Here is a 23,915-nt window from a genome sequence, read left to right as displayed (position 1 = left end):
CAGTAAATCCCTCCTATTGATCCTGGTCCCAGGAGACTGTAATACTCCGGACCAATTATATGGATTTTAGGTCTGGGCGTGCCAGATGAGATCATGTTTTCCACATCTAACTGAAGGTACTTGTGCCTGGCCATTGTTCTTCTACACTGCCTTTAATTTGACAGCAGGGGGGCAATAGAGACACGTCTGTCCCTTTAAAAGATATCGCCCTCATGTATGATGAATAATTCAGATGGAATAATTCCGCTGAGGTTCCTGTGAGGTGGGACCAGTGTCTCGCCTCCTCCAGCAGTAGGACAGCCAGGAAACTCATACATAAAAGATGAAAGGTTTGATAGCCTCCATTGGATTCAGCGGCTGGGACTGTACGCAGTAGACTTTAGAGTCGTAGCCCGGCTTAGCTCGCAGCTTGTGAACTGCCCACAGCCTCTCAGGGTCTGCCTGCATGGGGCTTTCTCTAAAATATCTGTGACATATGCAACCCAACTCCGCTCTGCAGTCAGAGGGAGGGTATAAATAGCAACAAAATGGATGCAGGAGAGAATGAGACCTCAATGAAACCTCCCAGTTTCTAGTCTATTCACTCCGAACATGCAGGAATGATGCAGCCTGCAATGAAAATAAAATAGTTGTTTAGGTTCAGGATCTGTGCTGCGGCTCTATTTGTGTTTATCAAGATTTTTTAAAATGTGTCATCACCTATTTCTCCCTTTTAAACCACCAACTGTCTAATTTCTCTGCAGCAGCTGCAGTTGTGAGCTAAATTCAGCTCTTTAATTTGCCATTTTCCTTTTTCCATTTTGTTACATGCGGCTTAGTCTCATCTCCACCGTGAGAGAACAGACAGATCTGTTCGAGTGGAGCCAAACCTTCTGCCTGCCCAATCGCCTGACACAAACATGATAACATTTCACTGGAGCACATCAAAGATTGGCATATTTTGACTTTCTAAAACAGGAGTAACATGCACAGTGCTGATATGCTCATAGGCAAGGAAACCTGCAGTGAGACGTGGATTTATCAGCCCGTGTTGTTAACCTTCCACCCTCCTTGGCTACCCTGAGGGTAAATCTGCAATACTAAAAAGACATAAAGGCCAAACATTTTGGATCCAGGCATTTGTCTTTTAATTAGCTGTCAAGAAACTATATCTGTGGAGAGACCAATATAACTAGCCATCAATTCAATCATGAACTCCATGGCAGATTCGATGGATTAAATCCCTGTTGGTACCAAAATGGGCCACTGAGTGTTCATATTGATTTATATAGAGTAGCGCTAGGTTGACAAGAAATCTGTCAGCGGAAGATTTGATGGAGGTTAAAACACTACTAAATCTATTTCAGGAACACTGGTAGTAAAATGGATCTCATATAGTAGCACAGTAGATGCAACAAAATCATTAAAGCGCTACAAGGCATGAAGCTGCAGCCGAGCAACAGTTTATCACTTGGATCCAACCTGAGTTTGCAAGAAAAAGTAGCAAATTAAACAATGTTTAGCAGCTGATTTAAAAGTCTCAGATGGTGAATGATCCATTAAATTGATTCAACTGTACGTCCAACCAACACCAGGAATAGCCAACACTTTCCCAGGTATTATATCAGTGTAGAGCAGACATCACAAGGGCATCATAAAAAGTTTTCTTTAGTTTAGTTTTTATATCAGTTATACAAACTTTATTTTAAACCCATAACATGAAGGCATATGGATTGCAACATCATGCAACAGGTGCTGCACAAGTCAAGTGGCTATAATATCTAATAGTTATAGTTTTGAATTCCGCTATCCACACATACAAACTCAGACATTGGAACAGAGATAGACAGCAATTAATTGTAAAGGAATGCAACCTGAGCTACACACATGTAAGAAGTAGCTCCACAGGGAAGCTGACAAAAGGTCAACTTTATGTAAATGTACTCGAAATGAAAAGGTGGATACAAGCAGATACAAGCTCACAATGCCGGGTGTTATCTATGAACACAGACCAAAATGCCCCTGGGTAAAAAGGCAAGTTGGGGTGGTTCTTGCAGGGGAAAAAAAACAAACAGGAAAAGCATGGCATCCTGGTCACACATTTTCTCACATTATTGCTAAACAGTACACTAAAATGTGAACATATTTGAGATCCAAATCTTGATTCATATTTGATCAACGCTGCCTCTTTTGACAATTTGATGTTGGTCTAATGAGTTGCGCTGGATCCCAGACTGAGGTTGGCTGGAAATTTGTGTGAATGGGAGAATGACCAGATGCAAGAGCAAATAAAAAATGGATGCAGTGGACTCAACTGGCTTCCAGGCTAAAAAAAGAACAAGTAAAAATAAAACACAAAGCTTTTATCTACCTATGAAACAGTCTTACAAACTTGCAACCACAAATTAACTCCTTCCTTGTGTACAGCACAGCTGCTATCTGAGAAAACAACTGGAGCTGAACATGCAAGTCACTTCCTTAATCCTACAAACCAACAGAGCTACAGCTTCAGTACAGGCCAGGCTGACTACCACTACCATTTCTATGTGTGAATGCAGTTACAGTTGAGAGCCTGAAGTGGAGCTGTCCAATCTGCTGTGGTGCTGAATCCTGAAACTGAGCTGTCCACTCTGCTGTGGTGCTGATTACCATTTTACAAACATCTGCTCATGTTCTTTCACTTTACAATATATATATAAATACAACATGTCTAACCTAAATTATGTTGATTTTTGATGAGTTGTTTTTCTTACTTCTAATACTATTTTCTTTGTTTCAAGCATTGCTGTCACATTTAAAATTCTGATATCACATGATAATGGCCAATGATCTTTCTGCCCTCATTCCTGGAGCCAGCAACCAGTTAATGAAGTGTTTAAATGTAGAATTTATAAGGCAATTAGCATTGGATTATTAGACTAAAACTGCAGTAAAATAGCTTTATAACACATGAAAGCCAGGCACAATGAGCTGTCCTAAACACACAACAGCTGGCGAGGTTATCAGATCAGAGTTTTAACTGCACACTGCCTGGCGGTTGGGAGACGACAGAGATGAAAACATACACCATTACATATAATTAGGAGCTCTTCTATTCAGTGTATTCAAGGACAGTAATCATTGTAATCAGCCATAATCGCCTTGCCCTGCCTCAATTCAGGCTTAAAAACTTCAGGGAATCATTTTTCCCCCATCTGCAATTAGAGATTATCATTATTACAATTCTTCATCATTAAAAACACTTCTGTTGTCAACACCGATTTATTGTTACAATGATTTTTTAACTGCGTGAATCATTTTTGTTTAGTCAAAAGGCATCCACAAAGGTCTGCCTCGGATCCTTTTCTTTCTTTGTGTGATTTACAGTTTTGATGGAAAAACTTTAACTTCACCCATTTACTTTTCATGTATATTTTCATGTTTTTTCTTTGTATCATACACAGATTAGTGGCCGGAACCTGTTGCATTAACCTCTGGCTTTTACTTTATGTGCAAGTAGACAGATAGTCTTTGTGCTGTTAGCTTTCTGAGGAGAAGTCTCACTCCAACTAAACTTGGTTGTAGTGTCTGTGTTTCATTTTTATGATTTCTGAATTGATAAGCTGATGTTTACTGTTGATGTTTTAGATTCAATTTCAATTAGAAGGAATGCTTTTATTGCATTGGGCCCTACTTTATATGCACTAGAAAAAGGGAAAATGGATTTTTTCAGATGTATAATGTTTTGTATGGATCAGAGAGAAGATACTTTTTTTTTTCTCAACAAGGGAAAAGTAACAATGAGCATTTAGGTAATATTTTATATTTTTTTCTTATTGTCAGCAGATCTGTTGAAAGAACCTAACCCAAAAATGAATTTATATGTTGTGTACTAATTTACTAATATGCTTTATCAGCGTGATATACAGTAGTGTTCAATATAATAGCAGTCCAATGTGACTAACCAGATTAATACAGGTTTTTAGTATATTTTTTTATTGCTACATGGCAAACAAGGTACCAGTAGGTGCAGTAGATTCTCAGAAAACCAAGAAGACCCAGCATTCATGATATGCACACTCTTAAGGCTGTGCAATTTGGCAATTAGGCAATTACTTAAGGGGTGTGTTCAAAAATATAGCAGTGTCTGCCGTTGACTTTACAAACACAAAACTATTTTTAACTTTTTTTTTTCTAGGATTTAGCAATCCTGTGAATCACGAAACTAATATTTAGTTGTATGACCACAGATTTTTATAACTGCTTCACATCTGTGTGGCATGGAGTCAACCAACTTGTGGCACCTTTCAGCTGTTATTCCACTCCAAGATTCTCTAACAACATTCCACAATTAATTTACATTTCTTGGTTTTGCTTCAGAAACAGCATTTTTGATGTCACCCCACAAGTTCTCCATTGGATTAAGGTCCACTCCATAACATCAATGTTGTTGGTTTGGAACCAAGATTTTGCTGGTTTACTAGTGTGTTTGTGGTCATTGTCTTGTTGAAACACCCATTTCAAGGACTTGTCCTCTTCAGCATAAGGCAACATGACCTCTTCAAGTATTTTGACATATGCAAACTGATCCATGATCCCTGGTATGTGATAAATAGGCCCAACACCATAGTAGGAGAAACATGCCCATATCATGATGCTTGCATCACCATGCTTCACTGTCTTCACTGTACTGTGGCTTGAATTCAGAGTTTGGGGCTCGTCTCACAAACTGTCTGTGGCCCTTGGACCCAAAAAGAACAATTTTACTCTCATCAGTCCACAAAATGTTCCTCCCTTTCTCTTTAGGCCAGTTGATGTGTTCTTTGGCTAATTGTAACCTCTTCTGCACATGCCTTTTTTTAACAGAGGGACTTTGCGGGGGATTCTTGTAAATAGATTAGCTTCACACAGACGTCTTCTAACTGTCACAGCTCTTACAGGTAACTCCAGACTGTCTTTGATCATCCTGGAGCTGATCATTGGCTGAGCCTTTGCCATTCTGCTTATTCTTCCATCCATTTTGATGGTTGTCTTCCATTTTCTGCCACGTGTCTCTGGTTTTGCTCTCCATTTTAAAGCATTGGAGATCATTTTAGCTGAACAGCCTATAATTGTTTGCACCTCTTTATAAGTTTTCCCCTCTTCAATCAACTTTTTAATCAACACTGTTCTTCTGAACAATGTCTTCAACGACCCATTTTCCTCAGGCTTTCAAAGAGAAATGCATGTTCAACAAGTGCTGGCTTCATCCTTTAATAGAGGCCACCTGATTCACATCTGTTTTTTCACAAACTTGATGACCTCACTGATTGAATGCTACACTGCTATATTTTTTAAACACACCCCGCCCTTTATACTAATTGCCCAACTGCACAGCCTTAAGAGCGTGCATTTCACCAATGCTGGGTCTTGTTGGTTTTCTGAGAATCTACTGCACCTACTGGTACCTTGTTTGCCATGTAGCAATAAAAAATATACTAAAAACCTGGATTCATCTGGTTAGTCACATTGGACTGCTATTATATTGAACACTACTGTAACAAGATCCTTTGTACGACAGGGCAGCTTTGCTCTCAAAAAACTTTCAAAAAACAACTTCAAAGTTTCACTGGTTGAAATGTTCCTTCATAACCACTGAAAATGATTTTGACCCAATCAAACAAACACCATCCTGCTGCAGTAAATACCTAATAGCAGACCCAAAGTGTCTATCTGAGGCACCAGGAGAACTGCTGGTGGCCAGGCCGGTGTTAAAAATGAAATCAAAGCAGAAACAACACAAGGCAGCTACAGTCGCATATAGCTGCTCGCTGCTTTTAAACTGATCGTATGATCTCTGCTTGTTACACATGTGCACATCAACACAACATTCAGTCAGTGTGTTGAGCGCCCACAGTCGAGCAGCAAGCAGGAAAAAGTGGACACTGCATGATTCTCAAAAAAATGAGAGAAGGGTAAAAAAAAAAAAAAAAAAGGTAGAGCTGCAATGGAGCGCATTAAAAAGAAAAAAGCTCTGAAGGAAAGTGCAGCTAAATTCTGGATGCTACAGATATGTTCATAAGCAAGGGACATTGTTAGTTAATGCTTTTCTTCAGTAGGAACGAATGGACCACAGACAGCTTTGGAAAGCTTGAAATACAAAGGTTTGGACACATGGTTTTTCTACTTTCCTAGGATTGGTTAAAAACGAATATAAAGCTCCAGTATTCTTAAACCTGACGCATAAAGAATAAAGTAAATAATCTGCTCAAAAAGTGAGTTCGGTCCTTTGTATCTATTTAGCACACATCGTCATGTATTGCTAGACTTTGACACTTCTCATATGTTTAACTGATCCTCTTGTAGCTCTGCCCTATGTTTTGGAGGGTAGAGTAGGAAGACAACAGCTGTTTATTGTCTGTTTTGTGCTGTTAAGTGCTGGCTGCACTGCAACCCCTCGTTTGAGAAAAACTCAATTTTTCTTTTCAACTGTGAGCAATTCCAGAAATTGAGCAATTTCAGAGTTGCCAATTTTGCTGTTCATAACACACCTATTTCAGCTTACGAAATCTATATTTTTCCCTTACAACAATCAGTTTTCTACAACAGCCCAACAGAAGAGGCAGCTGCCTCCTCTTGTGAACTGATCGAGAAAAGATGCTGGATAGGAGACCTCTGCGACTGCCACTGTGCTCTACGTGGTGTAATGAAAAAACCTGAAATGTTCGGGAAGTTATAGTCTTCACACTTGAATAAAATCTTCAGTGCTGCTCTACAAAAGCCATTTTCCATTGTCGGCTGAGAAGAATCAAAGTAATTTTGTTCTGACTTTGCCGATATTCAACCTGGTCATAGTTTCATTGATGCAATTCAGAAACCAGGTCTTACGACTGGGCCACACAGCTTGTGTGAGCAGTGCATATGCGTCACAGAACGTCTTTTTTGTTGTTGTTTTGGCGTCCATGTTAGCAGGTTAGAGCAGCACTGCTCAGGTAGAGCCCATCTGAGGCACATCTAAGGATTCAGGGTCGCTGAGAACTGACCCGGAAGCAAAGCAATCTACCTCCGCTGATGGAAAGTTAATTCAGATACAAAAGTCGAACAATAAGAGAAACAAACAAACAGATCAAAGCAGAGGTAGAACAGCAACTCCGATGTACTGCTTTGCCGTCCTGTCAGACAGCCCTTTCCAACGGGGAACTGAACCTCTTACATCACTCTCTTCAAAGCCACCAAACTCCTTTGACAAAAACCTTAATTTTACCATGCAGAACACAGGAGTTGCACAGCAGTACATTGTTTATCTTCCATGCCATTACTCCTGTCTATTTCTCCAAACTGTGTGTGTGCTGACTGCCATGATTAGTATGGATAACTACAGACAGTACAACCCCACTTTCAGATATTTCCAAACTTGACCTACATAACAGCTTTTTGCTCGACACCAGTGAAGGATTTCCTAGATGGCCTTTGACAGTGTGGAGCTGTTGCTTTCAATGATTTTAGTATGTAAGGACTTTCTTTTTAGGTTGCCATACTGTATTCTGGTCCTTTTTTGTCTGAGTTCCCTGTCTTGTCAATGGATTTCTCCCTGTATGCTTGTTAAACATCAATGCAAAGTGTCAGAACTCAAAAAAAGGATGCCACTCCCCTTCTGGGGGACTGACACCAAATCCTGACATCTGCAGTTGATGTTTTAGATTGCTGACATCTTTTTCTGCACTTAAACTCCCTCACAGTTTGCTGGACATATCCTGCTTTACATGCTATATGTGGACAGCTATTCACAGGGATAACAACATATATGTAAAATACGGATCAAGAAATGTAATGGAATTCAGCTATAGCTCTTAATTGGACAGTACCCAGGTGTTTCAGTGCGGTTTTCTGCTTGAAACAAGGTTGGAGAAAAGTTTTGATTAGAATCGACAGTAAGGTCGATTAAACGTTAACTAATGACCATTTGAGTCCTAAAGCGAGACTGCAGAGTTGTTATATGTTAAGGATAATTGGCCTAAAAGGCCGATAAGAGGTGTGTTTATAGATCTCGGGGATATCAGGATCAAGGCTGCATTTGTTGTTAACATTTAACTGTTTAACATTAATGATTTTCAGTATGAGAGTCAATGAAGAGCAGAGGGATCTATACTGACCGGACACAGTCGCAGATAGCTGGATCTCCTATGTGTAGTGCTAGTTTGGCAATCTGTTCATTGTAATGGCTCAGATAATTAAAAAAAACTAGTAACTCATAATCTGGTATAAAATAATTTAGGATCTTTTTTGCTCTTATTGCAAAAATATACTTTAAAATTGTCATGTACTGGTATAAAGCATGAAACAATTGAAACAAATATTACTTGAAAACTGATGAGTTTAACTATCATTCAGTATCTAGTATCATAGTATCATAGTATGAAAGAGCTTCATATTCAAGTTTTTTTAAATTATATATATATATATATATATATATATATATATATATATATATATATATAAATAAATAGAGAGAGAGAGAGAGAGAGAGAGAGAGAGAGAGAGCCATGGTTGCTCCTGAATGCCCAGGACACACCAGGGATTTAAAACTGCAGGATGGATGAGAAAAGAAGATATTTATCTCTATACAGAGGTGCAGAAAAATGTAAAGGTTGTCCTGAGTGTGGCATTAAGGGAAAGGTCATCTTGTTACCTAAATCAAAAGGGTTTATCCTCTGCACAGTGGTCATTTTTAGTACAGCTGGTCTATCTCATCACTGTCACATTCTTTGGGTTACCGTAGGTCGCTCCAAAACAGCCCAAATATGTTGTGCAAAACCACATTTTAAAAATAACAGACCCGGTCTAAAAGGAATCCAAGGACAGTCAGACTGTATTCAAACAGACCAGATGATAAATAGACACGATTCGAAAAAGAGGGCAACCTGAACACATGCAAAATAGAGAATTTAATACGAAAACCAAAACACATTTTTTTTCTGTGCTGAACAGGACGTACCTCATGATCAGAGTGGACCACAACAGTCCCAAAACCAATACAACTGGGCCCTTCCTGACCCAGTTAGACTGAATATAATCTGGACATAGAGGTCCAGAGTCAGATCTCAGGACTACTTTATTCTTACCGTGTTATGCGCATAGGCTCTTAAGGTCAATGCTTTGAGCTGAACACAAGCAAAGTCAGAGAGACCATTCTCTGGGAATCAAAAGTTGTCTGCTCCAAATGCCAAAGTGATCCATCCAAACGTTGCATTTAATAAAATGTCATATTTCCAAGAACTGAACACCCTTTTAGCAGTCTGATGAGGAAAACCCTGTTTAATTGAAGTGCCAGCATCTGTTTGAAGCTGAGATATTTCACTCCAGACCACACTAACAGATCCAACATGCAGCCACAGTGGGATACCGAAATATAAACTGATAATCATCATTAAAAGAATTTTAAATCTAAATCAACATTGGGTCAGAGGGGGGTCCGAGTAATGAGGTTGACAATCTGGGTTCCAATGTAGGATGAGAAACTAGGTCAGCCTCCTTCTGGGCAAACTGAACTTTATTCCATGCATCACAGATGTAAAGCAACCCTGTCTATGATTAATACTTACTATAATAACAAATATCTTAGAAATTATCAGCGCTTTGTTCGTCACTATCAGTACACAGTGGGGGAATATTAGCATTTCTCTTCCTTTTCATCACAAGGTTGGATCATATTTCCAGATAAGGACCTTTGAGTAGTGGCTGCTTTTCCTAAACTGGCTTTCATTGAGTGCACTCGTGCATAATTCTGATTTAAAAACAAGCGTAAGAGAAGAGATGCTGAAATCTATTTTCTGAAGCAAAGCATCTGTTGTTTGTAAATCACAGGCTAACTGGGAGGCTGGAGAGCAGTCCCAGTGACCAGCCAAACACTCTGCCAGAACCCTCTCTTTCTCTCTCACTGCTATTGACACTAATTGAAACACAACATTCCCCATTTTCCAAGCCATTTGACCGGCATTACAATATGTTCAACTGCAATTTATGCAAACAGATGAAATACGATAGTGAGCTCAGTGCACAACATGATTGCATACAGCATGCATAAATCATCTTGAATAATCACTGACCCAATCAGCCACAGGGGCTCCAACAGCTTCCACTAGACGGGTAATCATGGACTGTTTGTTGGAGCCTATTAGAGAAACAATCCACTTTTTAAAAGAATCCGATAGACGCTGCAACTTTCGCTGCAGTTAGCATGTGGGTTACAAGGCCATGAAAGCAGCGCAAGGGGAGACAAAGTGTTAAATAGGTCAAAACACAAGCATCCTCTCCAACACTCACAGGTCCAGCTCTCCCTACTGGATAAGCCTCCTAGTTTCCCACATTATCTGGCTGCTGCACCACGACCCTGTGAGCCTGGAAACCGTAGGGAGAGCAGCTTGGAGTAGGAGTGTTTGAGCGTGTGCGTGAGAGTGTGTATCAAGTAAAAAGTGAGGTTGTGTATCCGGTATGGCCTCGAGCAGTGAATCTTGGACGGCTTCACCTCGACAGAGTTGGCCGAGCTGCCCTGCCTTCATTCATACTGAGCCAGTGGCACATTGAGCCAAGCACTCTAGAAAATAAAACCACATGCACATTTGCGTGCGCACACACACACACACACACACACACACACACACACACACACACACACACACACACACACACACACACACACACACACACACACACACACACACACACACACACACACACACACACACACACACACACACACACACACACACACACACACACACACACAGAATGCAACCATCTCTGCTGATATTCAACACCCCAGTGCTGCTTATTTGGGATTCAGGCTGCTGGTGTTTGTGCCAGTATCTTCGAATTTGAATATTTTCATGCCAGAAAAGTAAAAAGACTCAGTGTTCTTGCCTGACGTTGAATTTTGGGTCCAGGTTGGAACAGCATTGGACCATGATGAGACAATAAAAAAAACTCTCCAATGAGATTTTAATGTGAATCTGAATGATATATCAATAAAAGAAAGTTTCAAATATGAAAATATAAAACTTCTTCTGCAGGTTTTCCTGGCAGTTCCTTTTCTGTAGCTGCAGCCCAGCAGGAAACACAGAAGTACATAGCAACGTAACTAATCACTAAAAAAGTCTCTCTAACGGTCACTCTTTATATTTCTCCTCTTACTGTATCCTATTCTCTCCTTCTACTTCTACTCTCTAACAATTCTTTGTCTGCTTAAAGGGGAGAGCTGACACAACAACTTCCACCAAATATTCTGAGTTCTTTTCAGAGTTCTGAGAAGCATTTTGAGCAAAGTTATCCTCTGACACTGGTAATGCATCTCAACAAGATCATGTCACTGCTGAATTCCTATTACAACGGCTTATGGCTTTGACATTTATCTATAATTAAGGGATAGTATTTGTCTTTTTCTTTGAGACTCTGAACAAGCCACATGGAGTGGATACCAATAAGGCTTAGTCATTGCATGCATCAGGCTCGGGTTCAAATCCAGCTCGGAGCACTCTCCTGCTGGTCTGTCCCCCTGACTCTGTATCTCTGCCACTGTCAAATAAAGCCGAAAAAAGACACAAAAACCAATCACATGCTGCGTGCCCTTCAGGGTCCACACACCTGATATCCATTAACCACCAGTTGTTGGGATTACACAATTCTTGATGCCAGTGTTGTGGAAACCCTGCACACACAGAGCGCTCAAGTGTGTCCAGAAAGAGCCAAAGCATCTGCTGCTTGGGACAAATTAAATGTGGAGTAATTATGAGAGCAGGGTCCCCGGAGTGTTCCATCTCAGCATCCCGGCTAATAGTGTGACACCAAAAGGTGTGGCGCTGCGTGGCTCTGCCCACACTAAACTAATGAAACAAAGGGGCGTGCATGCGTGTGCGTGTGTGTTGGTGCGTGCGTGCGCGCAGCCACAAGACAAAGACATTTCTGAACTTGAGCAGCGCGAGTAATGAGGGAGAAATTGTCAGCGTGCATTTACCTCGAAAAAGGAAGGCTTTGCTGCTGTTGTGAAGCCCCGCCACTTGGGTAATTCCATAGGTGGCATTTGCCAGGTCAAGTTCATTGATGATATCAATCTGGTAGTCTTGATCTGATCCGAAAGCCAAAGCTGTGGAAGAGAAATGAAGGTTAAAGGATGTGGAGCCCGCTGAGAGGATTAAACCTGACAGGGTTTTAACTAAAATCCAAATTCATTTTACACATGGTCTCTGCTTGTGTGCATTCCACTGCTGAAAATGACTGCTTGTGGAAAAAGTCACGCTGTTTTTCGTGTGGACGCAGGGTATGGTTGATGCTGCCCACTAAAATGCACCGTACATGCCCGCAGCCAACACCTGTGTTCACCACGGGCTGTAGGTGCACTATGCGCGCACGGTAAGGTAAAAGGTGTCATCTCTTTTAACTTAGCTACATGCAGAATATTAACAGATATAAGCTCAACCAACTGCTTGAGATTTAAAAACAATATACAGTAGTCCGGAGACAGTGACAAACAAATCTGCCATGCTTGCGCACAAACTGAGAAAGCGTAAAAGACGTAAAAGAAGCGTGTGTCACTCGCTACAGAATTCCTCCCTGCGACCACGCGGCTTGTGCTTACCTGGTTTGGTAAAAAAGAAAAGGGATAACAAAGCCACGTAAATATCCATTTGTGTTTGTAGTTGCACTGTACAGAGTCCCCAAGCCGTGCGCTCCGCTGCGTATCCACACTCAACCCGCTTCTGGTCCGTCTGGCGTTGTGCACCGCTCTCACCTCGCCTGGATGTGGAGGAACGGAGGAACGGTCCACATCACAGGAGCAGGGGTTCCCTCCCTGCAAAACCGCCTCCGTTTATAGTGTTTGTTCGCGTCCAGTCAGTCCCTGCAGGGCTGCAAAGGTGATTATATTGATTATATTATTAAGGACATATTTAAAATATAACTGTAAGGGGGAAATCTGAGAATATTCTCAAGCATTAATCTGCAAAGTTCCCCTCCTTCAGACCACAGAAACTTCCAATTTCGAAGGTGAGAAAAAGGCTTTTCAAAGGAAAGTCGGTGAGTGGTGGATATGGGAATTCTCTGTAATAGATAGGTAGGCTGCTTTCACTTGTCACAGAAGAAATTATTCAAAGAATTTCCAGTCTCACGGGGCAAATTAACAACAGTGCAACTGACAAAGTAGAACCGATTTCATTAACTGTACAGAGATACTGTAGCCTGTAGAATATACGTTTGCTCTGTGTCAGGAGTTTGTATTATAGCACAGACATCAAAAGAGAGTCCATGTATCTCCTCTTTGCTACATACAGCATCCCCCCATCACTTCCTCCAGCTCCTAAATCGACCACTCTTCCTCCCACCTCCTCCTTGCCGGAGAGAATCCCTGGGATTTATAAGCACTGCCGCTCCAGTCCTCTTTCCTCTGGGGCCCTGTCCTTATTGAGAACCATTAATCATACCCCTCTCCTGCCTGCCTCTAATTTGTGTACATTGTCAGGTTGTCTGGGTTACCTGCATCAACATAAACTGGTGAGAGAGAAAAGAGCGGTGTCTGCTCTGTGATTATGCTGGTTACACAGTGTGCTCCGCCCTTGTGTGTGTGTGTTCAGCACCAGGGATGGTGTAATGTCTGCATTGGGATGCAGGTCATTGTTCCATGCTCTCAAATTAGACTGTAAACAATAGCAGCATTCTGCAGCCACCGATCCAGAACCGAAAAAATCTTGACGGGGGAAAAAACACATTATTTGAAATTACAGGTTGCAGAGCAGTGAGGAGAAAAGGGAGGGAAGGGGAAATTGTTTTTGCGCAGGCCGTGAGGCAACATAATTCCTGCCTTCCAGGCTTTTAATAAGTCAAAAAAGCAGCAAATAAGCATGTTAAAATTAAGCTGTCTAGTTCATCTGTACTTTTTGTGTCCTAATACACATTGGTGGAATTATCTACTGAAGCTCAGCACTATAAAGGCTGAAGTCACCAGCTGCAGTTGGCCGGGTAAACTAAGAAAAACAAAGTGAAATGAATACAGAATTTTTGTCTACCAGTTTATGTGTTAAAATTGTCCACACTTGGTTGAAAAGCGAAGGTTACAAATATCTTTCAGCAGGATTTCAGTGCTTATATTTTAATATAGTTATCAACTGCTTTGCATTCAAATATGTTAATTTATGTAATGCTGTTGAGACAATGTTTTTTATTTGTATGCTGCATCTGAAAAACATTTATTTGCAATAAGATTTAGCACAGTTGGAGACACCTAGACCTAGAATACCAATGAAGTGCAGCCTCCGGGGTTTTCTGCCCGAAATCTTGATTGGTTTAGGCAACAAAACTTCTTAGTTAAGTTTAGGAAAAGGTCATGGTTTGTATTAAGACTGACCTTTTTTGATAGAAAGCCCTGAAGGCTAACCTGTGTGCCGATCAGTCGGGAGAACTAGTGTTCATTTTATTACTTTCTCCATTTCTGCCTTTTCTTCCCTGTATCCAACACATTTAAGTAGCTGAGGTTATTTCTCTCATTCCATTGAACCCATCTGATTTTGCCCTGACTTTAGCGCAGACATCTTGTTCCTGTCAGAATTTAAATGTGTTCCTTTCTCTCAGCTGTCATTTCATTGTCCAATTGATGCGACCCATTTCCACCCAGTCACCTTCACTGATCTCCCTCATATTTTTGAAATCAAGTACATTTTTTGTGTTGTATTAGATCTTCCCCTTCCAGCTTAGAGTTGATACCTGGAGAATCTATGATGAGAAGCAGATCTTTAGGCTTGTGGTGCAGGAAAAAAAATCCATCTGTCATGCATTCTTATGCAACCTTAACCCTGTCCCCCTTCCCATTTAAAACTGCGTTGCATTTCAGGGGGAAAAGTAATTTCTTTCCCAGAGAATAGTTGCAGTTTTAAACATGCATTGTGATTTGAAACAAAACTACAGTTTTAAAAAGTGGTTAACATTGTGAAAAGGCCACAGTAAGTTTTAGGCACCAAAAGTGCTTGGCTATGTTTAGTAAAACATAATGGTTTTGGTTTAAATAAAAAATTGAATGTTACTTTGTTTGGTTTAGGAAACATAACTACTTGGTTGGGTTTATTTAAACTCCATGGTTCTAGTTGAAACAAGTATTTGTCAGGTAATTTAAGTAAACATTGACTTGTGTGTTTGTTTGACCCATGCATCCACTTCGACCTCTTCCTTCTGCAGACATCCACAAACTTTGATTAAAAATGGTTTTGCAACATCAACAACAAACTTTATTCCGCAAGAAAATAGCTTTCCTATAAAACATAATTGAAAATGCAGTTTCATTGCATGGGGACATATTTTTACCTGTACCTAGATGTCCTTTTGAACTGCAAAACAACAAATCAGTGGGCTACTTATGCCCTGATTGTACATTTGTTGATGTACTATGCTTTCTGCATCAGGGCTGAGACTGACCTGATGTGAACAAACAGTGAGTCACAGGGACACAGAGAGAGACAGCATCCAAAGCATGGACTGGCTGCGACATGAATATCAACAGGATTAGCTCTATAATTTAGTCCCATTCTCCAGTTTGCAGGATTGCAGTATGGCCCAGCTGTTTTCAATCTGTGCTTGTCAACATATTACAATGCCCGCCATCATCACGCATTCATGTACCAGGAGGTCAGCGGAAGAGGAGCAACCAGCAGACCCTTTCTTATCAGGAAACAGGCGAGCGAGACATCCAATTGTGCGCAAACAGAAGTGACCTCAAATACAGCACTCAGAAAGCCCATTCGCTATGGGTCTTAGCCGCCTGACGGAGATGGAGGCCAAAGTTTAGAGTTTCTCTTAGCAGAACAGGAGTCGAATTTAAGCCACAGGAGGCGAGATGGCTCAGTCACTGATGAGATAAATGACATTCAGCAGTGGCTCTATTTTACATGATGGACCTCTTTATCTTCCATCATGTTCATTCCTCCCTTGTTTTCTAGTTTCCTGACATGTCAGCCTGACAATTTCATGTTTGTTGTTATGGTAAAAGGACAACAAGAAGCAGCACTGTGCAGCATCAAAGTGACAGGTTTACATTTACCTCCAGACATGACAGCAACTTTTTTGAAAGCAAAATCATCTTTAACAAGAATGTTTTTCCTTCCAATCTAATCATATCCAAAAGTTCAAGCCGTGTGTAGGCGTAGTACAAAGAAAATATACTTTGAGATGAAATTGTACGCACCAGAAATCAGGAAATGTAATCATGCGATACTATCTCATAAAACTGTATAGGATAAGACACAATGCACAGTTTTCTCTGAAGCAGGCAGAGGAGCCTGAAACACCTGCAGACACAGTTTGTGTTTCACATCTGTTGTGTCTTAAAAGCTGTAAGTGATCATCAAGAGTTGTTATCTTCTTCTTTAAGCACTTATGTAGTAGCTTTAAAATACATTTAGAAAAACACAATCACATACACAATATGCTCCCGTATTTAGTTTAGTTACAACATTGCATTAAAGACATTTCCTACAAGTTCAGATATATTTTCCATTTGTTGAAATGTTAATCTTATATAGCAGTGTTTCCCAGTCCTCTCCTGCAGTACCACCTGTCCTGGAAGGTATATTTGCTCTGTAGCATTATCTCATCAAAAATAATGACACGATGAGACTCGATCTCTTTAACAGATCAATGTTTTTTAGATGACACCTCCTTCCACCGGGAAATCTTTTTACCTCCATTTGAGAGATAAACCCCTCCCTCGCAGCTCATCGTCACTTTTCTAATTTTGTACCTTTTTTGTCTCTTCTATGACTTTTTGTTCATGTGTTGATTTTTTGCTGACCCTAATAAAAAAAGTGTTCCTATTGGATAGACGTGCAATAGATGACGTTGCACAGGGCAGATCAACAGAGTAGAGTAGGGTAGATAGAGTGTGAGAGGGGGGAGGGAGGGAGGACAGAGGGGAGGGTGAGAGATAGACAGAGAAGAACAAGATGGACAATGACAACATTGTCTTTGTTAGTAGAGTCAGAGTCTGGGAGGGGCAGAGCAATTTACGCAATATTCAGCGGCACCATTGGCCAGTAGTGATGCGGTTGTTGTAGAGTGGACCACAGAAAGACTGTATGTGTATCATATGGTCTGTGAATGAATCAGTATAAGTAATATTTAAATTAATTTTTGCAAAGAAACTCAGTGACGAGGCACTTCAAACATAGTCCAGGTCAATAGTCTCAGTGTAAAAAGTATATTTAAGTAACACTGATGGGTCCTGACATGGCAAAAAACAAACTTGTGGAGGAAACTCAATACTACTTTGCATTATGGCATTAATCACCAAGTGTGCCATCAGAATAACAAGGATCTTTAATTAGAAAGCTGCATGTTCACCTTCTGAAACTAGAAAACTACAAGACTCTATCACAGAGTTTATACTGTTGAAGCTCAGACCGATGAAAATGTTTACATGATTGGACTGTGTCCTTTTGTCAACAGGTGAAATCTTCTTGCATATAATAACCCAGGCAGATATGAAAGAGATGTATTCTCTATACAATAAAAAAAGAACAAGGCATCTTGCAGCAGCAGTTGTTGAATGAGGGCCTGAATATTAGAGCCCAGGGAATAGAGTCGTGCAGCAGAGTCCTGCTGTGTCTGCTGAAAACCCCTCATTACCCATTAATCACAGTGTTATAACACTCACCACCATAATGCCTAAATTTGTAGCCTGGTGGATGTGGCATCGTGTGTGTGCCAGGCTTGGAGGTCTAATTTTCTTTGTTAATCACAGCCACTGTCACTGCCTTCATCTGGGAAGAAGTGTGGTTAAATGAAACAGCCATTCTGACAGATATTGCTGAATACAGCTTCATATTCACCTTGACCTGCTGCATGCCTTGTTGTTATTTGAGTTACCGTTTCCTTTCTATCATCTTGAACCAGTCTGGCCATACTGCTCTGACCTCTGGCATCAACAAGGCATCAAGGCTCACTGGATATTTTCTCTTTGTTGGACCGTTCTCTGTAAACCCTAAAGATGGTTGTTAGATCAGCAGTCTGGCAACCAACAACCATGCCACCTTCAAAGTCACTTAAACCTCTGAAGTCCAGGAGATTTTGGTTCAAATTTGTCAACTTCCTGTGCATTCATTTCGGTCTCTGTTTAGCATCCTTTCAGTCTGTCCTTACATCACATGCATGGCCCCTTTTTCTCCACACAAACTTGGCTATCTGTTAGATTTTTCATTTTTTTAAATTAACATATATATATTAAAGTGTAAAGCTGCCAGGAACCAAAAATACAAACAAGACACAGGTGTCTATGGAAATGTACCATTTTTTACCATTCATGCACAAAAACAGCAGAAAAAATAATAAACAATAAAACTACAAAACAGTCTATTTGCATGTAAATTAAAAATAGTAATAATTTTCATTGTAGAAAGAAAATTCACATTTTAAAAATGGTCTAGAAACATAAATAAAGTTATTACTGTAAATAAAACATGTGTATTTTAAATGCAAAGATGGACTCCAGAGGGTTAAATCACTTTTCTTCCCCATTCTGTTGCTCACTTTGAACTTTGGCAGCTCGTCTTCACCATGTCTATATGCCTAAATGCATATTGCTGCTGCCATGTGATTGGGGGATTACACATTCCCTTTAACGAGCAGTTGAAATTGAACATAATAAAGTGGCCAGCGAGTGTATTTTCAAGAAACGTATGGTATTAAAATCCCTCAAGATAAGAAAGATATGTCAGGGATAACATCTGTACTGTTACCTTGCATGGCGGCTGGAAGATTGGAAATCCATCTTGCCAGACTTCAAGAAATAGTTTGATTGGCACAGCTGGAAGTTCTGACCAATCAGGGTCCTGTGATGAGCTACTTGCAGATACTTGTGTGACAACACAGAGAGGCGTCTGTCTGAGGACTGATGACAAATTCTACAGTAGCATCAGTTATGAGATATGAGAACTGGAGAGTGTTTCTTCACTAAAAGAAGACCAGGTATGTTTTGAAAGTGTCCGTCCTTTTCCAAACAGTTTACAATGATGGCTTCTCAGATGGTTCTGTGTAACAAAACATTTGGCAGCGGCAGGTCACCTTTCTGTAGTGCTTCATCAACTATAAAATAAGTGACTATACAAAGGTAACTGAGACTATGTGACACGAGAGATGTCCTCGCTACAATTGTATACCAGGATGATGTGGCACAGTGGAAAAGAAGAAGCCTGGGAAACTACAAAGGGTTGCAAAATTCTTGGAATTTTCAAAGTTAGAAACTTACAAAATACCTGGGAATTAATTAAATGTATGGGAATAAATGAGAATAAACAGGGAAATTACAAAATTGAAGGTTGGCCCTTAACAGGGAACTTAAATATAGTTGAGGAAAATATATTTTAGCATAATCTTGACTAAGACAACTAGATTTCATGCAAGTACACTTTAATACCCGCTATTTCTCAATCACATGTACATAGCACACTGCTTACTGCAGGCTGCTGAGGCCACGGCCCCTACGGAGACCGGGCCCCCTACATGCACTGTGCATTCCTCCATCACATATTCAATTCATTTACACTTTTTTGGAGGGAGAGGGGCTCTTTTCACTTTTTTCATTTAACTTTTTTTTTGAAAGGGTGGGGTTGGGAGATTTAACTCAACATTCATGTTTTTGTTGTTCAATGAAACAATTAAAACTTTATAAAGTTCTACTTCTAATGTCATGTATTTTTATTTCAAATACTTTCCAAATTCTCCAGCTTAGCTTCCCATGGAAAGTTTCTGTGAATTAACCGGAAATTTTCCACCCCTTTGCAACCCTAGAACTACGTAACTCAGCAAGAGCATGCCAACTGGGTAAGCAAAAGCCCCAGACATCCTCTGCGGGACTCAACCCAGGTCCTTTTCACTCTGAGACAAAGTGCTTTTTTATCCACTGAAAAGTTTCTGTAATGCTCATTTGGATCAAAACTGAGAAAAAACAAGTTTAGGTGTGACATTCTGCACAGACTGAAGGTTTTATCCTGAGAAGGACCAAGGATTGAGGGTGGCATTTCACAATCCTGGTTTACAATGCTTTCCCTCTGAAGTTAAAGCTGCAGAGCGGAGGTGAAGCTTCAGTAAACAGTGTGTGTTGGTCCATTCAGCTGTGCTGGTGACTTTAAGGTCCAATCTGGCTTTCATAGGTCAGGTGGAGGGGGTGGAAACAATGAGGGGGTTATAGGTCTGCACCATTTATAAAGCCAGAGGCGGCTCCAGAAGGACATCATAATGGCTCTCAGGGGAATTCATGCTTTAAAGGTATCTGTAAGCAACAGTTGCAGTCTTGTTGACCATCACCTCTCCATGAACATGATTAATGTGCTTCTCGGAGCAAAAAAAAAAGCTTCACCAACATGAAAACCTGATGCCACAATCTACAGAATGCTAGATATTCAATGTGGTAGCGATTGAGATGCAACTATTCCACAGAAGATAACTTTTGAACCTGTGTGAATTTTCTGCACCACAATTTTAAAAATGTTTCTCTTCATTCAATAACTGGAGAGGAAATGGTGAGCTTTTTTTCTTTCACAGCAACCTGCTGTGCGAACAGAATAAGTTATGGATTAAACTGGAAGCACCGCTGTAGACCGATGCATTGTTCACAAAACCTGAGGCCGGAAGGTAATTATCGGGTTGCACAGAAAAAACTCACAGCTCTGGACATGATGGGCATGAATTGTCCCCGCCAGTTTGATTTCTTTGACAAGTATAGCAGCACTTATCCCAAGCATGACCCACTTTTGCTCTCAACTTTCTTTAGGCAGAGGTAAACACGTTTGCCAGACTGAAAAAGCTGCATGCAGGAGGCAGCTGTGTGATTGGAATGACAACTTACTGCTGTATCATCTGATCGCTGAGATCAGATCTCTAAAACTGCAGACAAAAGCTCTCCAATACGTTTTAAGACCTGCAACAAACACCTCAGAGAACAGTAATGTTCATATGCAATATTTGGTGATCAAGGCACATATTTCCGTTATGGTAAACCTACATATTGACACTTTCTCAAGTCTGGAAGTTTTGAAAGGACAATGCCAACATTTTTTGCAAGTTTTTAGCTCCTTAATTAATAAGGCTGGGGGTATTCAGGTTTTTTCTTTTTGATAACAAATGCAAAGGCCAAAACCAACAACGAATTTATCCTACTAACAAGGGATTTCTATGCAGCCAATGCCCGACATAACTTATTTCTCTTTGCCGTAGAGGCTGTACATATGCTGACTTAATGTTAACACACTAATAGGTTCACAATGACGATGCTCATCAGGTAGGTTTGGTCATAAACCAAAGTAGTCAAAGTCAGGGAATCATTAAAATTATCAGAAATCATCCAAAATAAAAAATCTGTTTCCAAATTTCATATGAATCTATCCAATAGTTTAATAATTCATTTGGGATTTTTGCTGAGATTTTTTGCCAAATCAGTGAAAAGTTTGCAGATTGGTCTCCCCTCAAAAAATGAATACATTAATACAACTAAACGTCCATATACGACTAATATTCACGTTTTAGACTGTCCTCTGCCGCCATCTTATTGACAAATGGTCAATATAATAACAATGTCGTTTAGGTTTGAGATGACAGTTGACGTATTTCTGTCTGAACCACAGTGGTGGTCAATCAACTGACATTTCCATCTATAGAGCCGTGCCACCAGCATGGCTAAAACATATCACTGAGTCACACAGTTATGTTGGCTGACATGAACACAGACAGTGTAGTTTTATTTTGATTCACTCCAAAATGCACTGCCAGGCAGCCATAAATACTCACAAGTACGTATTAATCCAAAGGTAAAAATAGTCCCTGACAACTGCACAACTCACTCCTGCAGTCAAAAACTGCAGTGCACAGCTGTTTGAGGAAATGCTTAGTCATTTAAAAAATAAAATATATATTTGTGACTTGTTTTTATAGATTTATGTCTGCAGGGGCCAATAGGTGGAGTGTCACAGCCTGTCTGTGTCAGAAAAAGTCTAAAGTCAGAAAGTTTTGAAATACAGATAAATGCATTGTTGATTAACTGTACCTATAACTCATAGACATAAATCAATAACTTTTTACTGGGTCTTCAAATGTGTGATATACTATTTCTGATTTCTTTTGATGTATTCTTCATCTGTTTGTCTTTTGCTGTTGTGTCATAATAAAATTTAGACCCTTCAAATAAAGTCATAGTCAGTGGTGGAATGTAACTAACACATGTAACTACATTTACTCAAGCACTGAACGTAAGCACAATTTTAAGGTGTGTGTACTATACTTGAATATTTATTTTTATATGGCCATTTATATGTATCTTTATACTGCACTACATTTTGAGGTAAGTATTGTACTTTTTACTGCACTACATTTAGCTGATAGCTTTAATTACTTTTCAGGTTGAGATTTAACATAAAAACATGATAACATAAATGCATCAATACACATAATCTAATGATATATTAAGAATATATATATATATATATATATATAACAATCTGAGTGGGACCATTCTGCATAACAAGTACTTTTACTTCTGATCCTTTAAGTGCATTTTGATGCTGGTACTTTTATACTCTTACTTTAGTTGGGTTTGAATGCAGGACTTTTACTTGTAGTGGAGTAATTTCACAGTGTGGTATTAATACTTTTACATAAGTAAGTGATCTAAACACTTCTTCCACCACTGGTCATAATGCGTTTCCATGCAATAATGACAGAACAAAAAAATTAATGCAGACTCTGCTAATGGATTCTCATAATGTACAGAAATTAAATGGAAAACAAAGTATGCCTGTACAAACTCTAGTATGATACTTTAAAGCAAGAGCATAAGGGCAAATTATTCATATGATTTTTTTAGTTGAATGTTTGATATTTCTGTCTGCCCTGCTCATTAAGTCTAGGATACCTATCACTTTCCCTTTTTTGGCTTTGCAAAAAAAAGATCATCCAAATGATGAGTGAACCTGTCATACTCTGCAGGATTTAGGCAAAAACTGCAATGAAAATAGCATGGAGTTCTTCCAGATTTGCAAAGCAGGAGTTGCCCTGACTGTGAACACTGTTGCATTCTGGTCTATTTCCTGTAGCTCCTGTTGGTACATGTTGTTCTCTGTGCCTCTCCTGTGATAGAGTCCTATCTGTATGGCTGTTGAACTTTGTGTAAAACAGTATTTCTTAAAAAAGAACCTGGTGTTTATCAGTCACATGAACTCTTTATACTTTTTAGCTGAAAAGATTTGAGATCACGGCAGATTAGGCCTGTAAACTAAAACTAAATTGAACTGTTGAATCACTCATTGAAATGAAACACTTGTGTGTTTTGCAAGCAGTTTTCTTTGCATGAGAAACATTTAAGTTGTGCTTTTTGTACTGAATGGGAGAGACACTGACTTTATAGCCCCATCCCTGAACTGTTGTCTTCATTGTTGGGCTTCTGAATGGTTAGTTTACTCAATGTTCCCAGTAATACGACATATCATAGTATGAATGGAAACCTCTCATCTCTTTTCAGGCAGAGAATGAGTTGAAAGCTTTTCTGTTAGAACACAATGACGACACACTGATATTTTTGTCTTATTGTGCCATTTTTCCCCCATATCCTACTCGTCTTATAAAAGCCAGAGTTCAGATGCAATCTACAATCTACAAATCTGGACAAAGGTCAGTCCCAGAAAAGGGTGTCATTGGGTAGAATTCTGTTTTGTGCAAAATGTAGTTTGTTGATAGCCTGGGTATACCCAGACTGCCTTGCGTGTTTGATTTCATTTCGAACTGCCAAAGGGTCTGGAAACCAGGGAGGTTTCTTAGCCCTGTTTTAGGGATCCAATCACAGAACGGGGAGGGACGGCAAGACGATGACGCGTACTACCCGGCAGACGGAAGCTTGTAGTTTTCTTACGGATCCAACATGGCTGCAGCAGACGCGAAACTCTCTTTAGCTGTAGATGGTG

The 23,915-nt window shown here is 39.9% G+C and overlaps 1 protein-coding gene across 1 annotated transcript in view; it reads right to left on the bottom strand.

Moving 5' to 3' along the window:
- The window catches only part of LOC131982823 (protein kinase C-binding protein NELL1-like), a 306,508-nt gene extending 293,782 nt beyond the window's left edge, over positions 1 to 12,726 (bottom strand). Inside the window, exons 1-2 of the mRNA XM_059347448.1 lie at positions 12,569 to 12,726; positions 11,948 to 12,076 (exon numbers count right to left, since the gene is read on the bottom strand). Of these exons, the coding sequence (XP_059203431.1) occupies positions 11,948 to 12,076; positions 12,569 to 12,617 (178 nt within the window). The 5' untranslated portion in view covers positions 12,618 to 12,726. The remainder of the gene's footprint in view (positions 1 to 11,947; positions 12,077 to 12,568) is intronic.
- Between the last annotated feature and the right edge of the window lie 11,189 nt (positions 12,727 to 23,915).

This window comes from Centropristis striata, chromosome 2, assembly GCF_030273125.1.
Source record: "Centropristis striata isolate RG_2023a ecotype Rhode Island chromosome 2, C.striata_1.0, whole genome shotgun sequence".
Taxonomy (NCBI): Eukaryota; Metazoa; Chordata; class Actinopteri; order Perciformes; family Serranidae; genus Centropristis; species Centropristis striata.
This window is presented reverse-complemented; position numbering and strand designations above follow the sequence as displayed.